Genomic DNA, 26,539 nt, shown 5'->3' on the forward strand with positions numbered 1-26,539 from the left:
CCTATAGGTGGCACCTTCCGCCTACAAGGTTAGCAAAACTGAACAGGAATCTATCACTGCAGTGTTGGAAATATAACTTAGCACTATGATCTTTTTATCACATGTGGTGGTTATGTACAAAAGCCAGGAAATTTTGACGTCAGATAAAGACATGGTCGGAAGAGATGCTAGACCAAAACATAGATTTGAAACCAGAACTATTCCTACTAGGAATTATAAAAGAGAAATATAGCAAAGGATTGATATACTTAATGGTGCATGTCATAACAGCAGCAAAATTGGTTTATGCGCAATACTGGAAAAATGAAGAAATCCCCCCAGAAGAAGAAATAATAAAGAAAATCTTGGTCTGTGCAGAAATGGGCAGGCTGACACTAGAACTCAAAAATAAAGGCGAGACAGAATACTGTGAAAACTGGAATAAACTGTATCGATGGTTGGAAAGGAGGAAAAGGAGTCGGAACAGAAAAGATTTAGGGTTTGTAGAACTGAAATTGGACAATATTTAGACAAATATACAAATGAGGACAAGGGATATGTTTATAATATCAAAGTAGCAATGTATGATAAGTAGGAATTGTATTTATTTATTTATTTATTTATTTATTTATTTATTTATTTATTTATTTAATTTTTATACCGCCCTTCTCCCGAAGGACTCAGGGCAGTGAACAGTCAAAATAACATACATATAAAATGTGAAATAAAGCAATTTAAAATAATTAAACCAATTTGGCTCATCAGTTAAGAATCTTCAGCATAAAAATTTAGAACAATTAGAAGAAATTTATGCTAGCCCGGCTTGGTGAAACAGAAAGGTCTTAAAGGTTATGTAAAAAATATGTATGGAAATGGCAAAACCAGGATGGTCACACTGTGTCCAATGTTTTTAATGTTTATTTAATAAAAAACTTTTAAAAAAAACAGTGACAGAACTTCTAATGTTCTGCCTTCACTGGAAAAGTTGGGATACATTCAGAGTCATGGGCTTCAGATTTTAGACGCATTCTGTAAATTAGCCCATTTGAAGTATCTTGGCTCAAAAAGTGTTGCATTATGATGCATCATTTAATCAACTTAAAGGTTACAGGAACAATAGCTGTAGTAGTACTGTCTATAGATTCAGACAGTCCCTTAAGAGCCAATTTTTACAAATTATGCATTGTGATATCAATCAGTGAATACCTATGACCATGATGGCGAATCTATGGAACGCATGCCGGAGGTAGCACGCAGTGCCCTCTCTGTGGGCATGTGAGCCGTCGCCCCAGCTTCGCTCCACATGCACATAGGCCTCCCACCGGCCAGCTGGTCTTCAAGTCTCTGCCACGCATGCACAGGAGAAGGGCACATGCAGGGGGCGCATGCGGGGGGCCGCGTGCTCAAGAGCGGGGGTGGGGGTGCATGCTTGAGGTTGTGCGCGCATTGCATTTTGGGGGTTTGGGTGCATGCACGCATACTTTGGGCACTCGGTCCAAAAAGGTTAGCCATCACTGACCTATGAGAATCATATTATTTGTTTTGCATAAGAGTTCTGTTAAAGAGAAATGAGTTATTTGAAATATTGTATTTTTTTAATTGGGTATAAAATACATTTTGGAATACTGAATTTTCCATGTGGAAGCATATGATTACTTTGCAATCAGACAGATACTGGATAAAAAAAAACTTCCTAAAAGTTGGCATGCAGAAGAACAGAAAATGGTGTGGGGCAGCCATCTCAAATTTGTTGCATTCTAGCCAACTATGTTGACTGGAGATTATGGGAACTGAAGAGCAGTACATCTTAAATTCATTATGTTGATGAAATTTCCCTAATACATTAAGCAGATTTCAGCTTGAGAAAAGTGAGGGAATTAATTGGTAAACTGAAATAGAAAGTATTATGGGTTTTTAAAGAAAAAGGAACGTTTATAAAATAAATTGGCTAAATATACATAGAAATAATGATAAATGAATATGTTTCTTGTGAAGAATTTGAAAATAAATGCATGGATCAAGGTTAGAAATAAAGAAGCCATGGCTTCTTTTGATGTGCACAATTTTTGAGCTTTCATCCTTCGTTTTGAGAGAGTGTCCTTGACACTGAAATAATCTATTTTTGATTTTTAAACATGAATAGCTCCCCAGAACATCTGAATGTGGAATCTTTGATTTTTTAAAACTGTTATTAATATGGAATTAAGCTATGCACAAGATTAAAGGCAAAAGGAGAAGGGGACAGCAGAGGATGAGATGGTTAGATAATGTCATCAATGCAATGAAAATAAATTTGGGCAAACACCAGGAGACAATGGAGGATAGGGAACCCTGTTATGCTATGGTCCATGGGGTCACAAAGAGTCAATCATGACTTAGTGACTGAACAACAACAAGAAGAAGAAGTTTGAAAATGACCCAGAAGATGTTCTTTACAGTAAAATCACTGTATTTTTTTTCAGGCTTCTATCAAGCAGATTAAGAAGAGGTACTGATGCTTTTGAACTTTGATGTTGAGAATAGCACGGCAGCCAAAAACCAACGAACCATGAAACAAATCAACCCAGAGTTCCCACTTGGGGCATAAATGACCAGGCTCAAAATAGCTTCATACAGTATATGAAGGCCTACTTTTCTAGAGATGGTTCCATTGCCACCATAGGAGGAAGAAAAGAGAAGAGAGCGACCAGCAGTTAGGTGGATTGGCTCAATTACAGAGTGATAGATGCGCCCTTAGAGGATCAGAAAGACCTTGAAAGGGGCAGATCATCATAGAGAAAATCTATCTGTTAGTGAGTGGTCATTAACAGTCAAGGACTTAATGACACATAATCAATATAAGCCTAATGAATCAACTTTAATAAGTTAATGCAAATCTTAACATGGAAACTTGAAAAAAATGACCTGATTTAATGAACAGCAGAGAGATGTTACGATTACATTAATTCAAGGTCCAATCCCTTCTGAATAATTTTCTAAGCGTGCACAGTCCTAGTGAGAATAACCAGAATAAAATGATTGCTTTAGATCCTAATTTGTTCAATAACTACAATTTAAAAAATTCAAAGTTCTCTGGTTGCTGACATATGTGGCTAGTGCTGCCAAATTTCTACTCCTGTTTAAAAACAGTAAAGGAAATATAGAATATGCAACTTTGAGTATAATGTGCTCTGATGATGAGGCAAAAAAAAAAAAAAAATCAAACTTGCCTGATATCTTTAAACCTGTCCATTATTTAAAAACCGTCACCATGCTGAGGGCGTGGTGATACATTCCAGCCTTATTTAATCACAAGTACTTGATCAGACATATACAATATATTAATATTAATTACTATATCACTCATGTTTAGTCACTGTATTTTTTCTTCTATTCCTGATATACAATAAATTGAGTCTTACAGAAGTCTGTAAAAACTGACTTCTTCGTAAGTAAATTATGTGAAATTTTACTTGATTAATGAGGCTAATAATAAAGGTGGTGATTTTAATAGACCAAACTTTAAAAAGTAATATATTTTTTTCAGAACTATCGTGTATGCATTTAATCTTACTTTGTTTCTTCTTTCTTATGCTCCATCTCTGCTTCCAATTGCTGCTTTCGAAGTAAAGTTTCTCTTTCTCTTCTCAATCGCTTCTCCAATAATGCTGCTCGTTTCACGGCCATGTCATTTTCTGGTTTTTGATCATCCTAGTAACAATAAATAACATTTTGAAATTATCATTTAAGGTCCTGACAGGGCAACATATTGACCTCATACAATTGCCATACCACTTCCCCAATTGTGCTAGAAAATTTGAAATGAAAACTACCCTGTTCCCACCTTGTTTTGCCCACAAAAAGTTCAAAATAAGGTGCGTTAAACAAACATAATGCTTTTTTAATTCTTGCCCCTTTAAACTTGTTATTCTCTGGAAAGGTGCCCATGATCTTAAGTACAGTTCCACACAGAATCAGGAGACAGTATTAGTTTGAACACAGCTGGAAAACCTAACCATCAAAGAAACAAAATCTCTGTTATTTTAAAATTAATCTATTCTAAAATTCTTGTTTTCCCCAAACATCCTAAATGTAATATGAGCTTTGAAAAACTACTATAAAAAGCAATACAGGTAGTCCTCGACTTACAATTATTTGTGTAGTAACTGTTTGAAGTTACAATGGCGCTGAAAGAAGTGACTTATGACTGTTTTTCACACTTACGACTGCTGTAGCATCCTCATAGTCACACGATCAAAATTCAATCAATTGGCAACTGGCATGTATTTATGATATTTACACTGTCTCAGGATCATGTGAACATCATTTGTAACCTTTCCAGGTGGCATCTGACAAGCAAAGTCAATGGGGGAAGCCAGATTCATTTAACAACCTCATGATTCAGTTAACAACTTCAGTGAATTCACTTAACAACTGTGTCAAAAAGATCGTAAAATGAGGCACAACTCACTTAACAATTGTCTTGCTTAGCAACAGATATTTGGGGCTTTGTTGTGGCTGTAAGTTGAGGACTACCTGTAATAAGTGAAAAATATTCATTTTTTTCCCCATATTATCATTATTTGATGCACTGTATTTTACAACTCAATTGTCCAAACAGATTGTAATATATCCACTCACTTACCTTGAAGAAGAATCCACAGCATACTTTCTGGTCATCCTCTGCTTGTTCTTTGTCACTCTCACCCTCTGATTTTTCAACTGAGTCTTCTGACTTCTCTGGTGGCTTCAAATCTGTCAGAGAAACTTCTATGAGGCTAACAGTTTTAGATGCAGGTGGGGGCAACACAGGTGGATTCAAAGGCTCTTCGTTTGGAGTAAGGCAGACAATTTCTGTAACAGGCTGTGACAATACTTCAGATACCATGGATTCCAGAGGTCTGATCTGTTCTTCTGATTTTTGCTCAACTTTCTCTTCCTGCTTCTCGCCATCCTTTTCACCTGCTTCTTCCTTGTCAGCAGCCTCTTTAGTTACCTCAGTTGGCTTCCGTTCACCATCATCCCCAAAACAAACAAAAGATCTAGTCTGAATTTGGCTTGGAGAAAATCTTCTCAACCGTGGAAGGCTATCCACAGACCGCGGGGCAGTCAAAGTGCGATTCAAAGGTGTAATTTTCAGTTCATTTGGCCTTGGAGTCCTTTGTATTTTACCTGGGAGAGATGAATTCTTCCTAGAAGAAGATTGCGGGGATTGGTGGGAAGATCGAGGTGTTTCTACTGAAAATGGGACAATGGGAGATGATGATCCACTAAGCTTCGCTGAAGGCTTCAATTCCCGAATTTGTTTTTGAGGAGAAGGTTGAGGGGGTGAAATAACCCAAGCTTGCTGTTCCCTCATCTGCATTAGCATCTCCTGCTGAAGTGACAAGCGTTGCATTTCCTGTTGCAGGAAATGTAGAGAAGAGTTGAGCTTCTCGATGGATTTTGTATATTCTAAAAGGTCCCCTTCATTTAAATTCTCTTCCGAAGGACTTACCAAATTAGACTGCTTCTCAGCATCAGCTGGGGTGTTTGGTGGCTTCAGCCATGTCGTTGAGGGAGTTTCAGTGCTTACTTTCAGGACCTCAGAAGTCTTGTTCAGTTGTTCACCTGGCTTTTGGTTTTCTTTTTCTTTCACTTCATTGTTGTCAGTGAACACTTTCTCACCCTCTGCTCCAGCTGCTTCTTCCCGAAGTGGTGAAATCCCATCGCTTTTCTTTTTCACAACATTAAGGAATGCTGTTCTTCCCATTTTTTGTCTCTGCTTTGTGAACGCTGCCTCAACCTTCTTCTTCTGGGCTTCAATCGCTCGCCTCTTCTCTTCCAGTTTCATCTTCAGTTGCACCATTTCCGAAGCCAGCAACTGTGTTGTGTCCCTTCCCTGAGGGAGAGGGGATTCCTCCGGGATTTGAGCCCACGAAACAATGTGTGGAATGTTCATCTCAGAACCTTCGGGGGTAGTTTTCTGAGAACTGCTTCCGCTGCTTCTGCTGTCGGTATGATTCATCTTTTTAAATTTCTGCTCTGCAAAGCTGGTCATTCTAACTCCTGAACTTGAAGATGGACTACTGCCAGCTTGAGATTTAGTACTTATTGAGCTTGGACAAGGACTCAGTTGCTCCTTATGGTTGATGCCTCTGCTGTCAGATTCATGCAGAAAGCGAGATGATTCTTCCAGATCAGAATCCAGGCTGACTGTATAATCCCTTAAAGTAGAATCTTCATCCAGAGTCTCTGGAATGTCTGAAGGGACATGTATTCCAGTGTCTACTTCTGTGTTATCAGTAACAGGACTGAGGGCACCTTTCGTATCTGCGATAATATCGGGGCTACTTTGATTCGGGGTTATGTTTGAGTTTAGGATGCTCATCTCTTTGTTGTGAAGGAAAAACCCATTTGTAAATTGTGCTGGTGGAGTAATGTTGGCAGATTTCTCACTATCATGGATAATCTGCAAAGCCTGTTCAATGCTGGGTGTCTCGATTTGATTGCCAAATTCATCAATAGTAACCAACCTGTTTTGCAATGCTCCATTTGGTAGGGTGTACGTGTTAACCTGGTTGGCATTTCTTTGATTGCTGTCTGCATCTAGATCACTGCAAAGTTCTTCATCTTTTTCTATTTCAGAATCTTCACTGTCCTCTTCATCATTCAGAGGCTTGAAAGATATATTCCTTTTGACGTGTCTGGGCATATGGTTAGCATTCTGTACAAGGCCTTCATTACTAATAGATCTCGTGATTCCTCTGTTTGGAGGTGTCATATGGAGGCTGTCTTCTTTATCAAAAGAAATGTCAAATGAAACCCCATGGACTGAAGACCTAAAAGGGATTTTAAAATTAAGAAAGTCTTAGAACAATCAATATTGAAGTTTAAATATTTCAAGAAGTTGGAATTAAAGAATAATACTCTTTACACTATCTTCAAACTAATACAAAAAGCTATAATCTTAACCCTCTATTCAAGATATGGCTATTAAATGTCACAGAAGATAAGCAGTAATTATCTGCAAGGATGACACTTTAGAGATGACACCCGGAAAATTATTAAAGAATAACCTAATTCATTATATAAGGCAATTAAGTTCCAAGAGGCAAAGATCTTACCTTTTTTCTTTGGGCCACGTTCCTACATATCCATCCATGTAGGACATAGATGTTGATCTTTTAATACCACCTATTTAAAATCAATACAGAATGCAATATAATAATAATAATAATAATAATAATAATAATAATAATAATAATAATAATAATAATAATAATAATAATTTTATTTCTATACCGCCCTTATAAATGTTTGGAAAGTTTTAAAAAGAAAATATAAACAGAAAACAACAACTGAATTGGCTTCAGAAGTTGGAATGAATTTTTGCCACTGATTTATAAAGCAGGCTACATAAATTAAATATGCATTTGTAATGCTGCAGTCCTAGGCCAGGAACAAAGAAAGGGTGATACATGTAGCTTGGCAAAACATCTGATGAGACCTGCAAAGTTGCTTTGATTACCCAACCTTGTCTTTCCCCTCTTCTATTCACCTCTTCTCCAGCCTCCCTTCACTGCTTTCATAAACCACCACTTTTCTACCCTACTAAGAGGCTTCAAGGTCTGCCTATGCCCTTAAAAAAAAATCCCTGCAATGATTTTTTAGAAATCTATCTATTGTCCTTTCTACAGTGTCTGTCTATCTGTCTGTCTGTCTGTCATACAAGACCTGAACTAATAAATGAAATTAAAGGTAAAAGTAAAAAAACAAAAAAAGGGCCCAGATCAGGGGTGAAATGCTCCTGGATCGGACCGGATCGCCCAGTCCAGTAGCGATCTTGACCATAGGTTCGGCGATCCGGCAGAGATGGCGGAGCAAATCTCCACCCACCTGCCCGGGTGACATTACTTCCTGGTTTTAACCAGGAAGTAATGTGTTTTGCGCATGCGCAGTAGGTCTGCGCATGCATGTGATGTGCGCATGGCGCCCGCACTTCTGAACCGGTAAGGAAGGTAGGTAGATTTCACCCCTGGCCCAGATGCTTTTGGAGCAAAACCCCTCAACATGTAGGTTGTACAGATAATCCTCAATCTATGACCACAATTGAGCCCAAAATTTCCACTGCTAAGCAAGACAGTTGTTAAGTGAGTTTTGCCCCATTTTATGACCTTTCTTGCCACAATTAGGTCAATCACTGCAGTTGTTAAGTTAGTAACACAGTCGTTAAGTGAATCTGTCTTTCCCATTGACTTTGCTTGTCAATGACAAAAGATGATCACATGACCCCAACACTTCAACCATCATAAATATGAGCCAGTTGCCAATCATTCAAATTTTGATCATGTGACCTTGGGGATGCTGCAATGGTCATAAAGTGTGAAAAACTGTGATAATTCGCTTTTTTCAGTGCTGTTGTAACTTTGAACGGTCACTAAATGAATGGTTGTAAGTTGAGGACTACCTCTAGTGCCACTTACATAATCAAATCGTAACTATATCAAATTTAATTCTCAGTGACCTTAAATCATATCAGAACTATTCTGCATGTATTTATTGCTATATTCAATATGAATTATATTTATGTGTTCCTTCCCAATTTAAAGATGTATAAAATAAATTAAATTTAAAATTTAAGCAAAGTGTTATACCTTCAACAAAATGAATAGCTCTATAGAAGTTTTTATATTCCCAAAATATACAAAGTATCACTCCCACTGTGAGGAACCTATTCCTGCTGTCCTACATTATTATGGTGGTAATAAATGTCAGTTATCAAAAGCTGGGATAGTTAAATCATTCCCTATACACAGAAAGGAACTTTCTCTTGAAGAGCTATTTTTCTATATAAGAATATTTAATTTAATTTAATTTTAATTAATCATATTTCTATGCCGCCCAACTCCCAAGGGACTCTGGGCGGCTTACAACAAAAATAATACAAACAATGAACATAATTTTTTAAAAAAAAAACATTATAAAAGCATTTTAAAAACATTAAAAACACATGCACACCATCCATGGCCGGATCTCACAAGATTGAACAGCGAGATCAACGGCCCCAGGCCTGCGGGAAAAGCCAGATCTTCACCGCTTTCCGGAAGGCCAATAGGGTGGGGGTAGTAATATGATTACAGACTCTCTTTTTTTCAGAATCTACAACTGTATGAAGAGTGATCATCCATAGAAACATTCTCTACTAGATGACTGCACTCTAAACACAGATGTGTAGAATAGAAAAGAAGCAGTTACAGATAGAGATAAAGATTCCAGATAGGAAGGTGGGAGGCAAATTAAAAAAAAACATAGCAAATAAAGTATTGAAGCGGGCAAGAGACAATGGATAGATGATGTTGTGACCTAGGCTTACTGAGTCATTAAAACACACGAGTAGTCCCAAAAATCTCTTTTATTGCAACAGCTGTGAATTACTTTCATTTACAGCCGAGTCCCAATTAGTTGCAAAAAGTCTTTCGGGAGAAGTCCTTCGGGATAATTGCCAACCTTTATCTCCCTTGATACGCTGCCAAAGACCTACTTGGCAAAGCCACACAGAGTCCAGAATCAAACAGAGATGCCAACTGGGAACAGAACTAATAATGTTGCTTTCCTGCAAAGAGCCCACATGCCTTTGCTCCTCTTTTAAGCCTTATGTGAGGGGCCAATCATCTCCAGGCCTTACTCCCGAGTCATCTCTTTTGTTTTAACTGTTCTTGCCTTCTGGCAGCTCTGCGCATGCGCGCACTAGGAACAGGCTCCTCCTGTTCCTCTGCCTCTCTGCTGTCCGACTCTGGAGGTTCCAGAGTCCATGCATAATTCCCAGATGGCCCTGGCCCCATCTCTGTCTCTGACACAGAGCCCTCGTTCGGGCCTTCCCCAGACTTCAGGACTGGCCCATGTTCCTCCCCAGCCTCCTCACTGTCCAACTCTGCTGCCAGCTCCGCAGGCTGCTGGCGGACCACAACAGATGATTTCTCTTTTTTGTTGTTGTTCTGATTTGCTTTTTCTTTTCTCTCTCCCTCTCTCTTTTCTTTTTTCTTTTCTTTTCTTTTTTTTTTAGATAGGTGACACTACTTGAAGTTAGGTAGGGTAGAAAGAAAATGGTTTTCAGTAAAAGATGACATGACTAAAAGTTAGAATAAGGGATAGAAATAAGAGAAGGGGGAATGTTAATATAGACACTTTTATATAATAAAATAAAGTAAGTAAAGTAAGAGAAAACATGAAATAATTGAATAATGACAGATTGCAATTTACTATAATTGTGTATCACTATTAGAAATATACAGTATAAGTCGACTGAATGTAATAACTATTATTAATTTTACTAGTTTTATTTGTATTAGAATGTATGACACTCAGGTGCCATACTGTTCACGCATTGATTTGATATGTTTGTAAAAAAAAAAAAAAAACTTAATAAAAAACCCACAGATGTGTAGGGCTGGGAGTGTGGTCATTTTTGATAATGATTGAAATGGCCTAGAATTGCATACTGGGTATCAAACTTGGGTATCAAACTTGGAATGGAAAAGCAGATTCTACTTTAGCCATAAAATTATTGGAATGACACTGGGCCAATTAAAGCCTGTTACCTAACATTTCTTTGGCACAGATAACTGAGAGTGGTTGAGAGAAGGTCATCTGTACACTTTTTTTTTTTTTAAGGAAAAGAAATAAAAAATAAAAAGAATTTTAAGACAGATAGTCCTTGACTTACTACAGTTCATTTAGTGACTGTTCAAAGTTAACAGCAGCAATGAAAAGAGTGACTTATGACCGTTTTTCACACTTACGACAATTGCAGCATTGCCCATGGTCACGTGATCAAAAATGACAACTGGTTCATATTTATGAAGGTTGCAGTGTCCTGGGGTGATGAGTTCATTTTCTGCGGCCTTCTGACAAAGTCAACGGGGAAGCCAGATTCACTTAACAACCGTGTTACTAACCTAACAGCTGCAGTGATTCACTTAACAACAGTGGCAAGAAAGATCGTAAAATGAGGCAAAATTCACTTAAATGTTTCACTTAGCAACAGAAATTTTGGGCTCACTTGTGGTCGTATGTCAAGGACTGCCTGTAATTCTAAGTCATGCGTTGCAGCGCTTCATGAAGATTACTTGTGATTCTAAGAAGCAGCCTGTAAAAACATTCTCTTTGGATGGATGATGAAATAGCAGAACATGAATAGCTTAAAATCCAGTCATTCAGTTACATGTTGGTACCTGGCACTGATGAATAAGGCTGTTGCTGCGTGTGCCTTGGAGGAGGAATCTGATGAGGTGGTATAAAAGTTGAAGTCCCCACACTGAAAAAATGAGAAAACCCACCAAATGTTAGTTTTCTGTTTGGATGTCTGTCTTCTGTCTGTCACTTGAAAAACATCCAGTCCTGAGCACAGTTAAGAAGCAATCTTGCATTGTTTTATTTATTTATTATTCTTCCTTATACAATGCTTCAATTGCAACTAATTCTAGAAAACATACATTCCATATGAGTCACAAAAATTAAAACACCAAGTAACAACATCATTAGTACTATCCAGCTGCTAGGTAAACCCTATTCAAAACTAGAAAAGGACAATATCCATTTCAATGCTCCAATGGCCTTCTTAATGTATAAGAAATCAGGAGGATTATTTTTCCATATTAAAACAAATTAATACAATCTTTGCCCCCTGAGATAGTATATAGTATTATTATGTTAATCTATATGCATATTTTGTTTAATTCAGTGCAGATCATTTTCTGATCATATAGGATCCATCACACCTAAGGAAGCTGTTATTGTCAATAGCACATACTCTTCAAATACCATCTACATTGCAAATATTATGGCATTTTAAGCCTTTTATATGTATTAATGGTTCTGATATACAATATTTTAATTAATAAATACAGGCAGTATTTATAGGATATCCCTCACTTTTAAGCTTTGTAAGGCTTAGAGACAGTCATTGGCCTAATGTTACATGTGAGCTATAAAATGAAGTAGAGGCTTGAATTTAGGCTCCTTTGTTTTAAGATAATAATTCTAATTAGTATATCCCCTTGCTTCCTAGATAAATCATAAAATAGAATGGATAGAAATATAGTTTCAGATTCTTATAAACCCAACTAACATTTTGTGAGACATGAAAAACTATTAAATATGATACGTGGTAGGGCTGATTGTCTTTTGCATCTCAGATACAGTTGCAAGAAAAAGTATGTGAACCCCTTGGGATTATGTGGAGTTTTGCATGAGTTGGTCATAAAATGTGCTCTGAACTTCATCTAAGTCACAACAATAGAAAAACACAGTGTGCTTAAAATAATACTACACAAACATTAGATGTTGCCATGGTTTAATTGAACATAACATGTAAATATTCACAGTGCAGGAAGGAAAAAGTATGTGAGCCCCTAGCCTAATGACTTCTCCAAGAACTAATTGGAGCCAGGAGTGAGCCAACCTTGACTCCAATCAGTGTGATGATATTGGATGTGTTGCTGACAGCTGACCTGCCCTTTAAAAACACACACCTGTTTTGGGTTTACTGGTGTCAAGAAGCACAGTCTGATGTGAACCATGCCTCGCAGAAAAGAGCTCTCAGAAGATCAAGAATTATTGACTTGCATGAAGCTGGAAAGGGTTACAAATGTATCTCCAAAAGCCTTGATGTTCATGTGTCCACAGTAAGACAGACTGTCTACAAATGGAGAAAGTTTAGCACTGTTGCTACTCTCCCTAGGCGTGGTCGTCCTGTAAAAATGACTGCAGGAGCACAGCGCAGAATACTTCATGAGGTAAAGAAGAATCCTAGAGTGTCAGCTAAAGACCTACAGAAATCTCTGGCACATGCTAACATTTTTGTTGACACATCTACAATAAGGAAAACATTAAACAAGAATGGAGTACATGGGAGGACACCACGGAAGAAGCCATTGCTGTCCAAAAAAAATATTGCAGCATGTTTGAAGTTTGCAAAAGAGCACCTGGATGTTCTACAGCACTACTGGCAAAATATACTGTGGACAGATGAAACCAAAATTGAGTTGTTTGGGAAGAACACACAACACTATGTGTGGAGAAAAAAAGGCACAGCACACCAACATCAAAACTTCATCCCCACTGTAAAACATGGTGGAGGGAGCATCATGGTTTGGGGCTGCTTTGCTGCCTCAGGGCCTGGACGGATTGTTGTCATTGATGGGAAAATGAATTCCAGAGTTTATCAAGACATTTTGCAGGAAAACGTACGACCATCTGTCCGCCAACTGAAGCTCCACAGAGGATGGGTGATGCAACAGGACAATGACCCAAAGCATACAAGTAATTCAACAAAAAAATGGCTTCAACAGCACAAAATACGCCTTCTGGAGTGGCCCAGTCAGAGTCCTGACCTCAACCTGATTGAAATGCTGTGGCATGACCTTAAGAGAGCGATTCACACCAGACATCCCAAGAATATTGCTACACTGAAACAGTTTTGTGAACAGGAGTGGTCCAAAATTACTCCAGATAGTTGTGCAGGTCTGATCTGCAACTACAGGAAACGTTTGGTTGAGGTTATTGCTGCCAAAGAAGGGTCAACCAGTTATTAAGTCCAAAGGTTCACATACTTTTTCCTCCCTGCACTGTGAATGTTTACATGTTATGTTCAATTAAACCATGGCAACATCTAATGTTTGTGTAGTATTATTTTAAGCAGACTGTGTTTTTCTATTGTTGTGACTTAGATGAAGTTCAGAGCACATTTTATGACCAATTCATGCAAAACTCCACGTAATCCCAAGGGGTTCACATACTTTTTCTTGCAACTGTAACAGTTTGGTTCCCCAAAATATATGAAATTAACTTCTACTGATGATAAAAAAATAAGATCATCAGATATATTAATAAGCTTTTCGTATTCTAGAAGGAACACTATCAACTTCAGCTAGAATAAATTCTGTAGAATAACTAAGCAGGCATTGGAATGACACTGAAAGTCAATAAATCACTATTTTTGAAAGTGAACCTTGGAAACCCTTGGGCTTTGTTCAGAAGCTTAATAAAGTATTATTTACAAGACAGCAGCAGGTCAGCTCCTAGGTCAGGGGTCGGCAACCTTAAACACTCAAAGAGCCATTTGGACCCATTTCCCAAAGAAAAGAAAAAACCAGGAGCCACAAAACCCTTCCTGTGCCTGACTATTTCCTGAGCAGCCACAAAACTAGCATATGTAGTTGAATTAAACATTCTGTTTTCTTCTGAAACTTTTCTTTTCTTGGATTTATCCATGGCTGGCCTACCCAAAGTCAAAAAGCTCAGTAAATAGTGTGCTGGCGGGTATTGCACATTGGCGGTTGGCGACGCATATTTTGAGCAACAGGGAGCCGCAACAAGGGGATGAAAGAGTCACATGCGGCTCCAGAGCCACGGGTTGCTGACCCCTGTCCTAGGTGATATAGCCATCTTCTGTTCTGGCATCTTAATGATTGATATACCGTACATCCTAAGGCATATGCATTTATGTGTTATCTCCTTAATATGTTGAGGGGAGGACAACAGAATTTTGCATATCTTTAGTTCTGGCACCTTACTTTTTTTTTTTAACATACAAAGGCCTTCTCCACATCAATGAGAGAGCATGGCAAGATTCATTGCCTTTTCTATGATACTCCAAAGAACAAAGCATATACTTTGCACAGTTCATTGAGAAAAGGGAAAAGGAAAATAGGGGAAGAAAAAGATTGAGAGACATGCTCAACTAGATTGATACCTGGTTATCAGATCGGAATCATGAAAAACACCTGGGTAACTTCTTTGATTGGCATTTGTAGGAGGAACAGAAGATGCTTCCTTTGGAGGTTCAGCTGCACAGAAGATAAATATTTCACACATTTAAAGTTGTAGAAATGAAGACATAGACAAAACTTCAATTGGTCCAGCATGTACCTGTTAGGGACCTCATCTCATTTAGCTGTCTATCTCACTTTGTTATCAATTACATTTAGGAGCTCATGAAAATATTGATGTTGAAGTGAGATTAGCAACCTTTTTTCAATTGTGAGCTCTGTATTAAACCGTTAAGGTACAGAAATGGATAGACCTACAAAATTTGCTCCACATTACAAGTTAACTTGCTAGAATGTTAAGTACATCCTAACCTTATCCTACATTTGGATATTGAAACTTTTTCCTGACAATGAAGGATGATCAGCTAGTTGATAGAAAATCTGCTAATAGGGTCCACTCTTTCCATCCATGTTTCTGTCAGTCAAACAGACATGCAGTTAATTGCTATCCAAGGGGACTAGTATGGTAAAGAATTAGAATAGAATAGAATAGAATAGAATAGAATAGAATAGAATAGAATAGAATAGAATAGAATAGGATAGGATAGGATAGGATAGGATAGGATAGGATAGGATAGGATAGGATAGGATAGGATAGGATAGAATAGAATAGAATAGAATAGAACAGAATTCTTTATTGGCCAAGTGTGATTGGACACACAAGGAATTTGTCTTAGGTAGTTAAGATGATGGGTTATGAGTGGGAAAACTCAGGTTGTACTATTCTCTTAGGCATGGAAGCTGCCTGGTTGATGTTGTGCCAAGTATTCCTTCTCAGTACAAATCGGGATTAGGTTCTATAATGAGAGGAAATACAACTCCCTGTTGCATCATGGATTGACAGCTTAATTGTGTGAACTGAAGTAATGTAGTTCACAAACAAGCAAATCCTGAAACCAAGCAGGAGAAATGCTTGTTCAAATAACAAGAGTTATTTGAATGCTGTTACTTGAAGTTCTACTTTAGTAAGCAAAAGGACATAATATAAATCATAGGGCGGTACAGAGATCTGGATGCAAAGGGATAGCATTGTCCCTTAAAGCACTGAAGTTGCATGAGCCAAGACATGATGAGATGACAGGATGAGATACACTCACAAAGCTTTCTTTACTAAGTTACATTATTGTTCTACATAATCTATTACTGTCTGCCTTGGTAGTACTCCTGCTTCAATTCATATAAAGCCTTACTGATCCCTTAAAAAAACAACAATGTGGGTAGGGAATGAGAGGTGCCAGGATTCAACCTAGAATCTTCTACTTGAAGAACACATGATCTACCACAGAATCTCTTGTTTGTCATAAAATAAAAGCAGGACTTCAATAAGTTATTTTCCTATGCCTTGAACAGTGTAGGCTTCTATAATTCACCACTTCAGAAATACTGTATGTTCCATGTTAAACAACAGATGCTGAACAGAAGATCACAGGAACTAAATAATAATAATAATAATCACCTTGAGGATGACCTACAACTCGAGGCTGGACAAATGATGGCTTCACCACTTCAAACCACCAGAACAGCTCTGCCATGAACACTAAATAATTACTCTGTAAATAAAAGATACTAGTGTTAATATGTAAGTTCTGAAGAAAATAATTCATGGAGTCTAGGTTCTCCACTATTATAAATTTATATTGAGATGTGGAGTAAAAGGTGTTACACATTTGACATGATAACTACAATGGCAAACTTTAAATCAGAAATAAACCATCTGTTACCATTCAGATTATTTTAGAGCACTGTTTCTCAGCCTCAACAACTTTCAGATGTGTGGACTTCAACTCCCAGAATTCTCCAGCCAACACAAGATTTCCTTAATCCCATACTGGATGAAGTTAATGAGAGTTGAAGTTCAAAGCATCTGAAGTGCAGCACGTTGTATAACCTTCAGTTAAACCTATTAGCAGAACAGAAGAAGCGAACAAAAAGAAATGTCAGTATTTACACACATTGGCAATGATGAAGCTATTTAATACAAAATCCCCATAATCCTTAACTTAATCTGTAATTATCCAGGCATTTCTTCCTGATACTAGAGTTCTAGACTGGGCAACGGTTTTAATCAAAAGAGCAACAACAGTAAGCGAAAGAGAATGATGGGATCAGTTTTGTTGCAAAGTCTGAAATCCAGGGTCAGATTTTCCACGGGGGGAAAAAAAATTGCTGAAGGAAAAAAAATCATAAAAAATTACATTTCTGTTCACATGAATTTATGGAAGTTTGCCTTCATTGAAAACACACTATTTAAATTATCTATCAATTGATTCCCTTTTGCTGTGTCAGGAATGCAGAGATTTCGAAAGCCATTATATACAATTTACTCACTTGTTTTGAACCTCGAATGACAGCCACATTTCAGGTTGTGGCCATACTACAAGAGGGCTGTGTATCCTCAACATACATTTGGAAGAAATAATTCAAACCTTTTACAAACACACCTCTGCTTTTCAATAAAGTAGCCTGACTTTTTACAGGCTTTCTGGTGAGCCTAAAAAGAATGGTAACTGCAAAAGAATCAAATTATGACTCAGTTCCTTAAAACAGCTGTATATTTTATCGAGTTTCTGGAAAAGCCTGAAAGAAGATCAGCTGTTCTACTAAGCAGCATATAGATGTTCTGATCATGCTGAGTTGAAAGCACTTCTGAATCATTTTTGAAACTGTCAGATGTAAATGCCTTATTCTCCAATGTGTAAATAGTGTACAGACAGGGTATCAGGGGTTAACTTATTCTTCACTTCTTAATGTATTCATAATTCACCACTCCCACATATAGCTCCACCCATTGTATATATAAGGAGCTACCTACACCATTTCCCTTGCTTCTATCTGTGAATATTCAGTGAATATAGAATGCCTAATGTAAATAAAAGAATATATAGTTAAGTCTTTAACTCTTGTTGATCTTATTGAGTCTGATCCTGAAAATATTGCAACAAACTGGTAGCAGAGGATGGTTAATTGACTCAATAAAAAAGCTTTAAAATGTCTAAGAAAGATAGGCCCAACACCAGGGCCTACAGCAAAGAAATGGAAACGGAACAAGAAATAATCAACGAATCCACCAATGCAATTTCGAGAGAATCCGAAGAATACACCACTGAAGACGAAGAAATAATTGATGACCAGGAGGAAATCGAAATAGAAAATAACGAACTCAGGTCAGAGATATTAAAACTATTAAAAAGCCAGAAGAATGATGAAAGCCTCATCGCGAACCTCCAAGATATGCTGAAGAACAGCGGAGCAGCGAGAGAGAAAAACATCACCAATGAAAAACCCAAAGATCCAAAAATAGTGAGTAATATGACTGCGGAGAAAATCATTACAAAGAAGAAAAACGATGATCCCGCGCAAAAATTTGAATGGCGGCCATCTTGGTTTCAACCGGCCTCCAAGATGAACGAAACAGAACCAATCAGCAAGCTCAATTCAAAATTTCTGGCGCGAAAAATATTATCAGACAACAAAAACGAAAAGGAAGATTCAAACACCTCAGAAGAATCAGAACCAGAAAGCGAGGAAGATCCAACAAAACACCAAATAAAATCAGCGATGAAAACGCTCTTTGCTGCATTTGGGCCAAAACTGAAAATTACTAAAAAGACACCAAAAAAGCGAACGAGCAAGCCAATGCCTCAAGACCTGCCCGCTCCCATCCTGACTACTAGAGCGCTGACGCCGGAACCCAGAGAGCCCTGCCGATACCGCCCTACGCCGCAGACCGAAGCAAGCACCAACGCTCTCAATAGAAGAGGAAGAACAGCCACCGTCGCCAGAACCCCCAAAGTCGAACCAGAGACCGACTCATCTGAAGAAGAGCAGAGCGAGCAAGCCGCAATGAGGAGAACCTTCCACGACGACGCCGAAGAAGAAATGAGCAACGCGCATGCGCGAAACTACGCTGACGATCCGGGAAGACATGAACAGGAGAGAAGATCATGCAGACTCGTAGCGAGCATCCCCACGCCGTTTTGCAATTTTCTGCATTTACGAGACCACGGACTACCTCAGGTTGTAAGTAATGGACCCAATAATGTCGGAAATTTACCCAGTGACTTCCCAAAACTAAGGGTTGATGGCATTAATTTACAAGAATGGTATCAACAGCTCCAGGTTGTCTTTATGAAGGAAAACTTACTGTTTTTTATCACTAGTCCCCCAAAAAGACCTTGGACACTAAAAATAGATTGTTTACACCATAGAGCTTTTTTCTTAATAATATCTAGTGTGTCACCTGCAATGTATCACAGCATTAAGCCAAATTTGACTGTTTCAGAAATTATTCAATGCATGTTTAATTTGTTTCACAGTGACAGTGTAGCCACCACCACAAGGATATCTAAAGACTTCTTTTCATCTAGGATAAAACCAGGGGTTTCCATAAGTGAACATTTAATATCTTTGAACAAAATAAGAGCTGAACTGCATTTGAGGGGGGAGGTGATTTCAGACCAAACAATGAAAAGTGTCATTATCAACTCACTTGATCCATCATGGGACAATTTTATGTCACATTTAGACACAATCAATCTAGGGTATTTATCCATAGAAAGTCTATCTAACAAATTGATAACAGAAGATAATTCTAGAAGGAATCGTTCTAACAATCACACAGAACATAAACCATATAGGAAAGTAGCTTTCCAAGAAAAATATAGTGGAACATTTAAATGTCATAATTGTGGATCCAGGGAACACAATAGAAGAGATTGCCCAAAATTCTTAAAAGAAAGATATAGATCAGAATACAGAAACAAATACGATTATAGACAGCCTTCCATAGAAAGGCATAGATATAGGAGCCCACCAAATCACAGAGAGAATAGAGGGGGCAGAGACAATTCAAAGGATAGAAAGTCTGGTTCACTGAATGGATTAAATAAACAAGACAACACTAACACACAACAAAGTGAGAACAATAATTGGCTTATTGATTCTGGAGCAACTAATCACACCACTAATAACAAAAGTATATTGTCTTCATTTGCAGAAGATAAATTTGTAATTAAGGTAGCTAACCAAGAAAAGGTTCAAGTATTAGGTAGAGGAAATGTAACCTTGCCTGGTTTAGGAAAAATAGAGGGGGTATTACTAATACCTGAAATACCTCATAACATATTAAGTGCCATAAAACTAAGCAGAGATTCTGACATTAACATTGTCTTTTCAAAAGGAAAGGCAACTTTGGAAAAGAATAAAATAAATGTAGGCACTGTGGTGACTAAAGGAGGACTACCTTACCTAATAACAAAAGAAAAATGGTTACATAACATTGATTCAAATATGGAAGATTGTATTGAAATAGATGATGAGAATGTTAGCAACAGTGACAATGATGAATGTAAAATATCTCATGATCACACAGATGCACACAACGATAAGAAGCCAAAGATAGGCAAACCAATTCATGATGAGTGTGCTCACATATTGCATAGGAAGTTAGGACATGCCAGTTTTCCTGTAGTGCAAAAAATGACTGAACACGCAGAAGGTGTTAAAATAAAAAATTGTGAAAATTATCTGGAATGCTCAGTATGTAAATCTACAAAACTAAAAACTAGTCCCAGGCCAAAAAAATCTACCAGATCAACTAACAAAATTTTTGATTTAGTACACATGGACTTAGTTGGTCCATTAACCCCATCAATCACTTATAGGAAACGTTACTTCCTGACAATAGTGGACGATTATAGCCGCTATGGATTTGTTTACACATTAAAACACAAAGATGAAACATTTCAAAAATTTAAAGAATTTTACAAACGCATAGAAACACAACACAACATCAAAATAAAACAAATTATGACAGACAGAGGATGCGAATTCATGTCTAAAGAATTCTCACAATGGTTAAAAGACAAAGGAATGTTACATTACACATCTAGTCCATTTTCTCCGTTCCAAAACGGGATTGCAGAGAGAAAAAATTCCACATTACAAACCATGATTAGATGCACATTGGAAGATGCTGGCTTAAGCAAACAATTCTGGTCAGAAGCCTTACATTATTCAAATTACACACAAAATAGAACATGGTCCAGCATTATAAATAAGACACCATATGAAGTGATGTATAATAGAAAACCAAAATTAGCACACATGCATATATTTGGAGTCACAGCAGACGTACACATACCTAAACAATTAAGAAGAAAGGGAGAAAATGTGTCTAGGAGACTCAGATTTATGGGATATGAGACTGGCACTAAAGGATACAGATTCATTGATAGTAACAACAAATTTATAGTCTCCAGAACAGCTGTGTTCCATGAACAAGCTAACTGGTCTAAATTACATCTTAATGAGATATTCCCAAATAAACATGAAGATACAAAATCTCATGAGAAAGGGACTATAGAAAAACAAAATATCAACAAATATAAAAACAAAAACAAAACTTGGACAAATAGCCAACTCAAAATAAAGACAGACACACTAACAAAAAAGGAAGCAAGATATTTGCATGATAACGATAGTAAACCCGAGAAAATCATTAGAAACACCAGAAATCAAATGCCAAATAAATACAAGGATTATGTAATGCACATGAATGGTGAACCAACAACACCCAATACATACGAGGAAGTGTTAAAACTTCCTCACGAAGAAAAAGAAAAATGGGAATTAGCAATGAAGAAAGAGATGGAAAGTTTACAAGGACTAAATGTGTTTACACCTGCATCTGCACCTAAAGATAAGACAATTATTGGTACCAGATGGATATATAAAATTAAGAATTTAGAGGGAGGAAATACTCTATACAAAGCTAGATTGGTTGCACAGGGTTATGCACAGAAATATCCAGAGGACTATACTGACACGTATTCCCCCACTGTAAGAACAGAGAGTGTCAAAACAGCTCTAGTGGTAGCTTCAGCACTCAATCTAGATGTATTCCAATATGACATACAGACTGCGTACCTACACGCAAAATTAGATAAAGAAATATACGTGAGAGCACCTCATAGTCCATACACAAACAGAAATGAGACTTGGTTGTTAAACAAGAGTTTATACGGGCTAAAACAATCTGGTAAACGGTGGTATGATTGTTTAGTAAAAGTACTTAAGACCATGGACTTCAACGCTACCACTGCTGATAATTGTTTCTTTGTCAAGAGGGGTGATGATTACATTGAATTTGTATTGATTTATGTGGATGACATTTTATACATAGGAAAACATAAAGAAAGAAGAGAAACTTTTGTAACTAAACTAAATGAACATTTCTCATTGAAATCTTTAGGCAAGGTAAACAAATACCTTGGTGTCCAAATTAATAAGACAAAAAGGGGATTCAAACTTACCCAGAGAGATAAGATCATAGATCTTTTAAATAAATGCAACTTAAACAATGCCAAACCTTGTGATACCCCTATGCAAACTGACTTTCTAAGGAATTCTGATGAATCTTCTCCCGAGTTCAAGGACAATACATTCTATAGATCAATCATAGGTTCACTCCTTTACATATCTAATTGGACTAGACCGGACATCGCTTTACCACTCAATTTATTATCTAGGCATGTCAGCAAACCAACAATGTACCACTGGGAAGTTGTTAAAAGAATTTTAAGATATTTAAAAAGTACACTAGACTTTTGTTTAATGTTAGAACCTAATGATATTAAAGAACCAAAGCTTACGTGTTATGCAGATGCAGATTGGGCTGGAGACACCTCATGCAGAAAAAGCACATCTGGTTATGTATTTCTCTTAAATGACTGTCCAGTTTACTGGTACACTGGTAAACAAGAACTAGTGGCTACTTCAACAACAGAAGCGGAATATGTTTGTTTATCCAAGGCCGCAAATAATCTTGTATGGTTTAATGATTTAATTTCAGATGTCTGGAAAAAACCTGCTCTGCCTTTTGTTATGCATGAAGACAATAAAGCAGCCATTGAAATATCTAGATCTGATGCCATTGGACAAAGGTCCAGACATATAGATATAAAATTTAAACATGTGAGACAATTATCTCAGGATGGATTTATTAAAGCAGTGCATTGCGACACTTCAGAACAATTAGCTGATATATTAACGAAGCCTTTACCTTCTAAACAGCATAAATACTTAACCTCTAAGTTGTATGTTTTGTATTGTCCTGAATCTGAATGTAACTGGTGTTGTATAACGAATCGGCATTTAGAGGGGGATTTGTCAGATGTAAATGCCTTATTCTCCAATGTGTAAATAGTGTACAGACAGGGTATCAGGGGTTAACTTATTCTTCACTTCTTAATGTATTCATAATTCACCACTCCCACATATAGCTCCACCCATTGTATATATAAGGAGCTACCTACACCATTTCCCTTGCTTCTATCTGTGAATATTCAGTGAATATAGAATGCCTAATGTAAATAAAAGAATATATAGTTAAGTCTTTAACTCTTGTTGATCTTATTGAGTCTGATCCTGAAAATATTGCAACAGAAACATACGCAGCCCTGCAAAATAACTTCTGATTATTACTTTTATCACCCAGATAAATGGATATTCTTATGCTCACAAGGCAGTGATAAAAGTAGAGCAAAACATCACTTGGCAAGTATCACATGAATCTGTCAGGTTAAGCTAACCTCTCTCTCTCTCTCTCTCTCTCCCTACTTATGCATACAATGCTAAGAAAGTGCCAACAAAAATATTCAGAGCTGTTTTGCATAGGCAAAAGCAGAGTGAAAATCAGTTAGAAGGCAGCTAACTGAAGGAGGACTGAGAAAACACCACTGAAGAATTAAATGCATCTACAAGTGATCCTCACTTAACAGTCACTCATACAGTAACAATTTGAAATTATGATGTTGCTGAACAAATGGTATTTATGACCAGTCCTTAAAATTCTGGCTGGCACAGCATTCCTACAATCACAAGATCATGAACATCTTGCAATTATGATATTATAGCATCCCACGATCAGGTGAGTTGATTAGCAACCTTATTTGCTGGGCTTCCTACAAGCAAACTCAATGGGGAAGCTAGCAAGAGGTTGCAAATGGTGTGATGTCATCCTTAATGAAAGCACAAGATTTGCTTAACTGCGACCGGAAGTGCCATTGCTAAGCAGCGTAGTCATGTGACATCTTACTTTTATTATTGTGACACTTAGCAACAGAAATCCCAGGCCCAATTGCCATTATTGACCAAGGACTATCACACAAAGTTCCTGTGAATCTGCATATTCTTCTTAACTGGACATTTGCCTCATTCTTTTATTGCATATTAAGTCCTGTTGCTGGGACACGTCAGTGTCCTTTCCTAGAAGACCCTTTTGAGTAAGCTTGTCTAGATCAATCATTAGCCCACATTAAGCTAACAAAGTTAGTGGTATCAGTACTGAGATAGTAACCAGACCAAATTTTGTTCAAGAACAATTACCAGAAATCAGAATGAAAGAGGAGAGATCACTTCCCAGTTTATATATTCTGTATATTCATATTTTTCAAACCACATGAAACTATAATTAAGTTTCCCTAAAGTTTTAGAGATAACTCTCCTTCCACTTATGACACTAGATTAATGTTTGCTGTAGGTGCTAGACATGATGATGATGTTTTTTTAATAATTAGTTTTACTTTCCTGAGTTTGCACATATCACCACAGGATAAAAAATTCCCACATACAGATTCATATTACTGAATCATAACACCTATCCTACCATTCCCTTTCATGATAAACAATGTCAATCAAAACACAGAAAGGAAATATGAAATAGTAAGACTAAAAAAATTAAAGTCACAAATAAGGAAGAAAAATGGAATCTATTTACTGAACGTTTCCATAGCTTTATGTTCTTGCAAGCCATTCCTGCTTTATAATAACTATGTACTGCTTCATAGTTTTTAAAATCTCTTTCTTTAGGAAGATCTCACTGACTCAAACTATAGTTTTCTTGGCTTTCCCCTTTCGCTTGATCCCATTCACTTTTCCTTCATATATTTTAAAAAAGATGTTTAGACTAGAAAGAGTGCAGAGAAGAGTAACAAAGATGATTAGGGGACTGGCGGCTAAAACATATGAAGAATGGTTGCAGGAACTGGGTATGTCTAGTTTAATGAAAAGAAGGACTAGGGGAGACATGATAGCAGTGTTCCAATATCTCAGGGACTGCCACAAAGAAGAGGGAGTCAAGCTATTCTCCAAAGCACCTGAGCAATGGATGGAAACTAATCAAGGAGAGAAGCAACTTAGAACTAAGGAAAAATTTCCTGACAGAACAACTAATCAGTAAAACAACTTGTCTCCAGAAGTTGTGAATGCTCCAACACTGGAAGTTTTTAAGATGATGTTAGATAACCAGTTGTCTGAAATGGTGTAGGGTTTCCTGCCTTAGCAGGGGGTTGGACTAGAAGACCTTCAAGGTCCCTTCTAACTCTGTCCCATCCTATCCTATCCTATCCTATCCTATCCTATCCTATCCTATCCTATCCTATCCTATCCTATCCTATCCTATCCTGTTTTGAAAATAAGTCATTCTTTATTTTCAATGCACTTTTTTCATATTGGTCACTGAGTTTTATAATCAATCTACACTCATAATACTTTTCTTCCAAATGTCAGGCATGGCCAGATGCAGCCTTCGTGGAAACATTAAACAAACTGCACAGACATTAGATAAGCAAGCCTCACCTATTTAGCATTTTTCCAGGGACACATAGATACCCTATAATTTTTAGCATTTTCACAATACCTCACTCTTATTTTTTACATTAACTTTATCAGAAGTTCCTTGAAGAGCTCTCCTATATTCTCCGAAACTACTTGTCTCTCTATACCTTATACAATATCTTTCTATCTTCCTAATTTTTTCAATAATCATTCTCTTATATGCATTTTTCACAGTCTCATTCCACCTGTCTTTTCATTCTTCTTAGTATAATTCCCATATTTCTCAAGCACTTCGTTCTTTCCTAACATTCTCTACATCCTATTTGGAGATGAATCTATTTTTGAATACTTTTTCACACAGAACTAGTACTTCCTTTTTCTACAGTCAATATACATTTATCTTCATTTCTTTAACTGCTTTTCTGTCCTTCTGTTTCCCTAAGATTCATTCCTGACATAAATAATAGGTTATACCACATATATCAACCCTGTTGCTTTTCATCAATATGCAGGTCAGGGTGTAAGGAAAGGAAAAAAGAGCTTAACAATAAATGAGAGTATTTAGATGCAATAATGGAAACTACAGGAATTCGCCTGCAAGAATTCTGTAATGTGATGAGAAATAGGGCACTTTGGAGCATTTATTAAACATAGTCTGATTTGTCTTCAGATGTATAAATCTTTTGCATTTTATCTAAACATAAAATCACCTTTGCACACTTCTCATTCATCATATAAATTAAATAATGATATATTAGGATTTATATTAATTTCATACATTGTGTAGTAAACTATAAAGTTGAAACGAATACATCTTTTTCTTAACAGATGCTTACCAAATAGTCACCATGCTCATTCATTCTTGGGTGTTTAATAATGCAATTACTTCTTCCATACTCTCATCCTATTTCTCCTTATCTGTTCATGTTATCTTTTATATATATTTACTATATATTTTTTCTATGGACTGCTACATAGAAAAAGTCATCTGTGATAGTGGAATGCAACATACAACTATCATCAACAACCTACATGACCCTGGTTCTTACTGCCTGACATATAACTTAGTTCTTCCATTCATAACTAATTTTATATTTGCATTTCCATGCTAGTATCCAACAACTCCACTCAACAAGATCAGACCATTTTTATTC

The 26,539-nt window shown here is 37.0% G+C and overlaps 1 protein-coding gene across 4 annotated transcripts in view; it reads right to left on the reverse strand.

Annotated features, from left to right (window-relative positions):
* Positions 1-26,539, reverse strand: part of CAMSAP2 (calmodulin regulated spectrin associated protein family member 2) — a 106,875-nt gene that overhangs the window by 8,421 nt on the left and 71,915 nt on the right. For all 4 annotated transcript variants that reach the window (XM_087890033.1, XM_034437423.3, XM_034437422.3 and 1 more), the window contains 6 exons: positions 16,225-16,318; positions 14,693-14,786; positions 11,172-11,254; positions 7,065-7,134; positions 4,604-6,779; positions 3,533-3,669 (listed from right to left, as the gene is read on the reverse strand). In XM_087890033.1, coding sequence (XP_087746159.1) covers positions 3,533-3,669; positions 4,604-6,779; positions 7,065-7,134; positions 11,172-11,254; positions 14,693-14,786; positions 16,225-16,318 — 2,654 coding nt within the window. The remainder of the gene's footprint in view (positions 1-3,532; positions 3,670-4,603; positions 6,780-7,064; positions 7,135-11,171; positions 11,255-14,692; positions 14,787-16,224; positions 16,319-26,539) is intronic.

The sequence above is a fragment of the Pantherophis guttatus genome, chromosome 3 (assembly GCF_059756535.1).
Source record: "Pantherophis guttatus breed Tessera chromosome 3, ASM5975653v1, whole genome shotgun sequence".
Classification (NCBI taxonomy): Eukaryota; Metazoa; Chordata; class Lepidosauria; order Squamata; family Colubridae; genus Pantherophis; species Pantherophis guttatus.